Source organism: Galeopterus variegatus, unplaced genomic scaffold (genome assembly GCF_000696425.1).
Source record: "Galeopterus variegatus unplaced genomic scaffold, G_variegatus-3.0.2 Scaffold531, whole genome shotgun sequence".
Taxonomy (NCBI): Eukaryota; Metazoa; Chordata; class Mammalia; order Dermoptera; family Cynocephalidae; genus Galeopterus; species Galeopterus variegatus.
Window position 1 is genome coordinate 353611 of NW_007726642.1, and position 7862 is coordinate 361472.

The 7862-nt window shown below is 36.7% G+C and overlaps 1 protein-coding gene across 1 annotated transcript in view; it reads right to left on the minus strand.

The window, feature by feature from the left end:
• Positions 1 to 7862, minus strand: part of AATF (apoptosis antagonizing transcription factor) — a 101011-nt gene that overhangs the window by 50416 nt on the left and 42733 nt on the right. The window contains exon 7 of the mRNA XM_008569807.1: positions 7467 to 7550. Coding sequence (XP_008568029.1) covers positions 7467 to 7550 — 84 coding nt within the window. The remainder of the gene's footprint in view (positions 1 to 7466; positions 7551 to 7862) is intronic.

A 7862-nucleotide genomic window follows, 5' to 3' on the forward strand; every position in this document is an offset into this window, starting at 1 on the left:
GGGATCGCAACCCTTGGTGTTGCCCCCGCGCCTCACTCAGCCAGTGAGCGGGAACCGGTCCGTATGTGGGATCCGAACCCTCGGCGGGAGCGCAACCGCGCTTCCCAAGCGGCGCACTAGCGCAGTGCGCCACCAGGCCGGCCCCAACAGTAGACTTCTCAAGAGAAACTCTACAGGCCAGAAGAAAATGGGATGATATATTGAAAATACTAAAAGAAAAAAACTGCCAGCCAACAATACTATACCCAGCAAGGCTATCCTTCAGAAATGAGGGAAAAATACTGTACTTTCCAGAAAAACAAAAGCTGCAGGAGTTCACCATGACACAACCAGCCCTACAAGAAATCCTCAAGGAAGTCCTGTATCTGGAATCCAAAAACAATAATCACTACCACAAACATGCAAGAAAGAACAAAACCCACTGTTAGAACAAAAATGCAAATGAGAAAGAGAAATTAAATCTTACCACCACAAAAAACCATAATGACAGTGTCATAATGCCCCTGCTTTGTTTCTGATTTTAGTAATTTCAGTCTTCTTTTTTTCTTGGTCATTCTAGATAAAAGTTTGCAAATTTTGCTGATCTTTTTAAAGAATCAACTTTTGATTTGTTGATTTTCTGTGCTGTTTTTAATTCCCTAAAACCTTTATAATTTCCTACTTATATTTGCTTTTGGTTTAGTTTGCTCTTCCTTTTCTATTTTCTTAAGGTAGAAGTTTAAATTACTGATTTGAGATTTTTCTTATTTTTAATATAGGTGTTTACAAGTATAAGTTTTCCTCTAAGCACTGCATGAGCCCTGCATCCTATAAAATTTGACATGTGGCACTTTGACTTTTATCTCAAAGTACTCTCTAATTTCACTGTGATTTTTCTTTTTACCCATGTTTATGTAGGAAAGTGTTGTTTAATTTCCACACATTTGTGAATTTTCCTTCTGTTACTGTGGTCAGAGAATATATTTTCTACGATATGAGTCTTTTTCAATGTATTAAGACTTGTTTTGTGGCCAAAAAAAAAAAGGCAATTAAAAAAAACTGAAAACCAAAAAAACCCCCCTACCATTTAACTGGACATTGGTATTTTGTTTGGGTTTTGTTTTTTTAACACCATTAACTATGCCCCACGAAAACCTAACTGATTAATTCCCTGCTATAACTGCAACCATAAGTTCAATTTAAAAATTTATGTCCATATTATCCAAAGCAATCTACACATTGAATGCAATCCTTATCAAAATACCACAGACGTTCTTCACAGAAATAGAAAAGGCTGATATTAAAATTTGTACAAAACCACAAAAGATCCCATATAGCTAAAACAATCTTGAATAAAAAGAACAAAGTTGGTGGCATCACACTTTCTGACTTCAAAATATACTATAAAGCTACAATAACCAAAATAGCATGGTACTGGTGCAAAAACAGACAAATAGACCAACAGAACAGAATAAAGAGCCCAGAAACAAACCCACACATTTATGGCCACCTGGTCTTTCTTTTTTTAAAAATTTTTTTATTAGCATGGACCAGTTGATTTTCCAACAAAGGTGCCAAGAATATATAATAGGTAAAGGACAGCCTCTTCAATAAATGGTGCTGGGAAAACTGGATATCCACATGCAGAATATTGAAACTAGACCCCTATCTCTCACCATACACAAAAATTAACTCAAAATGGATTAAAGACCTAAATTTAAGACCAGAAACTATGAAACTACTAGAAGAAAACATAGAGGAAACACTACATGAAATGAGAGTGAGAATGGGCAGCACTTTTTGAATGAGACCACAAAAAAGGCACAGGCAACTAAAATAAAAATACACAAATGGGACTACATCAAACTAAAATGCTTCTGCACAGCAAGGGACACCACCAACAAAGTGAAGAGACCACTTACAGGATGGGAGAAGTGTTTGGAAACTACACATAAGACAAGGAGCTAATATTCAGAACATATAAGAAACTCAACTCAACAGCAAAAAAAGCAAACCACCCAATTAAAAAATGGGCAAATCTGATAATACCAAAGTCCAGGGTTCCATCCCTGTATTGGCCAGCTGACTCCCACCCTCCAAAAAAAATGGGCAAATGACCTGAATGGACATTTCTCAAAAGAAGACATACAAATGGCCGACAGGCACATGAAAAAAATGCTCAACATTAGTAATATCAGGGAAATGAAAATTAAAACCACAATGAGATATCATTTCACCCTAGTTAAAATGGCTATTATCAACAAGACAGAAAATTACAAATGCTGGTGAGGATGCAGAGAAAAGGGAACCCTCCTACATCATTGGTGGGAATGTAACTGGTACAGCCATGGTGGAAAACAGTTCTCAGAGGTTCCTCAGAGAACTAAAAATAGATCTACCTTATCATCCAGCTGTGCCACTACTGGATATATACCCAACGGAGATGAAATCAATATACCAAAAAGACACCCACACGTTCATCACAACTCTATTCACAATAGCCAAGAGATAGAATCAACCTAAATGCCCATCAACTGATGAATGGATAAAAATACTATGGTATATATACAAATGGAATACTATTCAGCTATAAAGAGAAATGATATCCTATAATTTACAGTAACATAGATGGAACTGGAAACCATCCTGTTAAGTGAAGTAAGTCAGGCACAGAAAGACAAATACTGCATGGTCTCACTCATATGTGGAATCTAAAAAAAAGCGGGGGGGGTTCTCACAGAAGTAGAGTAGAATAACGGTTACCAGAGGCTGGGAGGGGTAGGGAAGAAGGGGGAGGAGAAGGAGGGGAATAACAGTTACAAAACTTGTGCTGTCTACCCTAAGTAATGCATTGTGCAGTACATGCATGTATTGAAACAACACACCGTACTCCTCAAAAACAAATATAAATAAAATTGTAAAATCACCATTAAGGTTTATGTGTAACAAGTTTCACCAAACTTTTAAGAAACACTACCCTAATCTCAAATAACAAAAACATTTTAAAGTAAAACTAAAAATGAAATAATGCTCTGATCAGAAGTATCTTTTTTCCAACAACTCATTAACAGGAGCAGGTTCATATCAAACTTTAAAACATGTTATTAACCATTAACTGAACCACTGGAAAGATACATACTAGCAATAAGAATATTGTACTGCCATTAACCATAAGGATGGCTTGAGACATCTCTTATTCATACTAAAACCTAAAAGCATGCAATTAAAGCCACCACATCAACTGTCCATATAAATCACTCACCAATTTAATTAAAGTAAACCACCCTGTCAGAAAGCTTACTCTTCTCTATTTCTCAACATTATCAACTTTTAATAGTTCATTGAATTAGTAATTACTTGTTTGTGGCATTATCAAATGTCTTGGATACAAAAGTCCAGCATGTAGCAAGGTCAGTTATAGACATGTCCTTATGGCAAATGAAAGGAGAAATTTAACCCATCAAAGTGGCCGTCAAAACAGCAAAACCTATTATGCCTTTCTCTAGACAATCCTGGCTAGATTCAAAGTGACAGGACAAACTAGATCAAAACTAAACAGATAAAAGCAACTTACAAAATCCTAATGAACCCTTAGAAATCCAGGTATTGATCTGTCAACATCTAAGCTCAATTAGTCCTTTCAGAACAAAATACTTCATGAGGTGACAAGAAACTAGTTTGCGATCTAGGATATGAAAAGAATAAAACCAGTCACTTTACATAGCTTATTGCTAAGTGCAGTCATATCACAATATGGGGATCTTGTGAGGATTAAATAAAGATGTTTGTCAAGCATGCATATACTTAGTCCAGGAGCTGGCACATAACTAGTGTTCAGCAAATGTTGGTCTTTCCACCCCTCTTTAAGAACTCAGGCTTATCAGGTCAAAGATCATCTGATAGCTTAAAAAAGCGAAACAAAAGAAAAACCTTAAGTGGTGTCACAGACAACACACCTTAAAAGAAATTAATGTTATACAGTAGCAGATAGGAAGGTGAAAATGAAAAACAGATACTGACAACATTTCTGAATGGCTCATACTTCATGGTCATTTACAACCTTGCTGTTTTATGAAACTGTCTTTAGGGATGAGATTTGGTAAGAAATAGGCCAAATACAAACAATTCCATTTGGAAGTAAAACCTTACCATGCTTTCCTGTAGCAGGTGAACAGTTCCTCTGGTAAAACTTTCACCATTGGCTATACTTCAAGCTTTCAGCAATTCCTGTTTCTAAACAAACCAGTAACAAAACTATAAAGCTAATTTTTTCATTAGAATTGTTAAATAACAGAAGTTCAATAAATCATTTGCCTTCTAAGAAAAAAAATTACTTTCTAACCCACATAATATTTCTTACAGTTCTAATAAAATGAAGCTTATTTATTTACAAACTGAAAACTGTAATACTATAGTAAAATCTTTTTGTAGCTCAAAAATGAAATATTTAAGATATAAAGGTATGGAAAGAACAAGACTTGGTCTCAGAAGTCTTGAGATCAAGTATTCATGCTTCCATTTACTATATGACTTTCAGCAAGTTACCTAATTTCTTAGGGACTCAGTTACTTGTAAGGCTTTTTTCAGCTCTAAAAGTGATAAGATTATGTATGATGTCTGATACTGTCTTCAGTGCCCCCCCATACATATATATGTATGCATGTATGTATATATATACATACACACACACACATATATACATGTACCTTCATTAAATAATACATATTTTTAAAGTAGTAACTTAAGGCCCATTAAGAAACAAAGAGAATGGGGGGATGGGGGGGGCTTGGCTCCACACATCATTCTCAATAGTTAGGGCATTTACACAGCTCCTCGTAACACCTGAATTAACCAAGTAAGCCTTTAAACCCTTACAATGAAACATTAAAATTCAATGTGGCTATAATCTCTTCCTTACAAAACATGGACCCAAAGAGTCTGGCTTTAAGTATGGTTTTTTTTTAAAAAAAAGAAAAGTGAAATGTTTTATATTCACCACCCAGCTCTTCCATATGATCACATTAAAAAACACACAAATGAAAACTCACAGGCCCATTGTAATACATTGTACTGCTTCTGAATGCAACACATAGCTCAGGCTTACTACTCTGACAAATAAAGGAAAGCACTTTATGAAGTCTATTTAATTGGGAGGTGACAGAAAACATACAGCCATTTTCTTTAGCCTTATCATTGCATTGGCTTCAGCTCCAATCTCTGGCAAATCCCACTCAACAGAAGAAATTAACCAGGTCAGCAGAACAGGTGCTACGTGGTGTCTGTCAAGGGCCTGGCATCACCACAATTACTTGCACACAATGAAGCAGTAATCTTTACAGATCATCTCTCCCAAGAAGCATATTGGGGAGGGAGAGGAAAACTGAAGGGAGGTGGAGGGAGTGGGAAGAAGAGAAATAGGAAGCAAAGAGAAAAGGCAAGAAAAGAAAATGAATGTGCAGCTGCCTTGCAGCTCAGCAGATGTCGGGATGTGATGTACGAGGCTAGGATAAGCTGTCATAGCCTGCTGCCAAAGAGTGGTAAGTCATTAAGGCCCGCACAGTTCTAAGCACCATATTTAGAATCTGCGGGGTTTCAAGACTTGCACCCATTCCTTGCTGTGCTGCCAGATGTTGGCAACTGGTCCACTTCCTACTGATTGTGCATGGATGGCAGCAGTTGGTACAGCAGCAAAGCAATCTGGAATGCTTCCGGAGATGCTGTACATTAACAAGTGTCACCCATCATTCACCTTTACAGAAGGCTGAAACAACTCCAATTTGCTGCCACTTCCCTCTTGGGAAACAGCCAAGATAAAGTTGCGCCTGGCAGCCCCATTTGTTTCACTCAGGTGTTTCTGCTGCCTTGCTGACCTCTATTAGTTTAAGTTTTAATTTAGATTAACCTCAGCACCCCAATTAACCAGCAAGGGGAAAAGCTAAGATGTGACTAGTCATAACTCTGAAATCAGAATTTATCGAAGTTAAAATTATTAATTGGGATGAAGGTCCAATCAAGTAATGCTACTTCTTTTTAAACAGACCTCCAGACTTTAAAAAAAAAAATCTTTCAGACTAAGGATTGCCATTAAAAGCAACTTCTCCCCAGTAATTTCAGTTTATTTTTATTAAGCCTATTTAATTTATGATGCACCTTCCATTGAACAATATACACTTCAATTATTGAGAGAACTGGAATATTTTTGACTGTCTCCTGTGATCTCACACAACTATACAGCATTAATATCCAATATCAGGTACTTCCTTAGACACTCCAGAACAAAATAGAGTTCCCTACTCCTGTGACAAATGCATCTAAGAGAAGAAAAGGAAAAAAGAATCAGGACCTCTGACTGGGAACAGCTGAGGCCACACCAATTCTCTTTCCTATACCCTCTCACCATTAGTTTTAAGACTCACTTATGGCAATAATTTTATCCAATATTACAGAATGAATAAAAGATTAATAGAAAGTCTCTTTCTCTTTTTAGGGTAAAACCAGACGTGTCCCTAACACAGAATTACATGTAATTTTCCTAAGTAGTTCCTGTCTTCATATTCATATACGTAGTACAGCCATCATTGGCTAAACCTTCAATATGCAGTTGCAAATTCTTTGGCAAATAAAGATTCAGCAGAGAAAAAAAATTATCCTGATAAACAATGGCTCAAAAAAACCCCTGGTATATCAGTGCTGAACAGCATCCTTAATTCTCCACTGAGCTAGAAAGGGTACAGCCTAAAGCACATTTCATTAAAAAGTATAACTTATCAAGAGACTCAGGAATACAGGAAGTTATTTTAGTTCTTTAGAACAGTCCAAATGTTTAGTCTACCCTAACAGTCGCCATCATCATTAAAAAGAGCAGCATGCCAGCAGATAATGTCAGGGTAAGAACTGGGGGGACATTTCTGAAAACATATTGAGAACTGCACCATATTTCAACTTCTACCAGTTCTTCCTATCTTCAAAGCACTAATCAACAGTAGCAGACATTCTCAATATGTACTTAACTGATTTGAACAGGCACAAAAACACATTAAAAACAAGAGACATAATACATAATAGAACCAGAAGTGCATTCAAGAACTCTAGCATCCCAGCCCTTCAGTTCCATATCCCATTCTAATAGTAATGGGACAAGAAACCACATAATTAACAAAAAGTCCTCCATTAACATGATCAAAAACGATTGAGAAAGAATAAACCACCTAACTCAAAAAGCTGAAACTATCTGACAGATAGTTTACACTCAAGCAACAACTAACAAAGTAACTGTAGCTGTTTTCATTTCAAAAGGAAAACATAAAACAAAAAAACCCAACAAATCCAGAACAACACAGTAAGTCAATTTTGAAGACAGGAGTTCTAACTCCCTGTCTAACTCTATTCTTGCAAAATAAACTACCTTTTGTTCAGAGAATTCTGTCATCTGTTTTAAAATGCTAAATCCTGATTTATAGCAATAGAAAAGAATGTAAAAATCACACCTGGTGATAAAAGTCATCATCATCAAAGATTTCTTCATCCAAGTCCTTAAGGTGAGCATTGGTAGGTACTTGAGGAAGAATCTCCTATATAAATGAGAAGTAAGGAGAGTGAAGTAAGGTTGCCAAAGTAATGTAGCTACTATAAATAATGTGTAACAGTCAAAGCACCGTTTTCCTTAAGATACAAAGAGCTCTTAAAATTAAAGAACAATGGGCCGGCCCGGTGGCGCACTGGAGAGTGCACCGCTTGGGAGTGCGGCAGTGCTCCCGCTGAGGGTTCGGATCCCATGTGGAGACTGGTTCCCGCTCACTGGCTGAGCGTGGTGCTGACAACACCAAGTCAAGGGTTAAGATCCCCTTACCGTTCATCTTTAAAAAAAAAAAAAAAAAAAATTA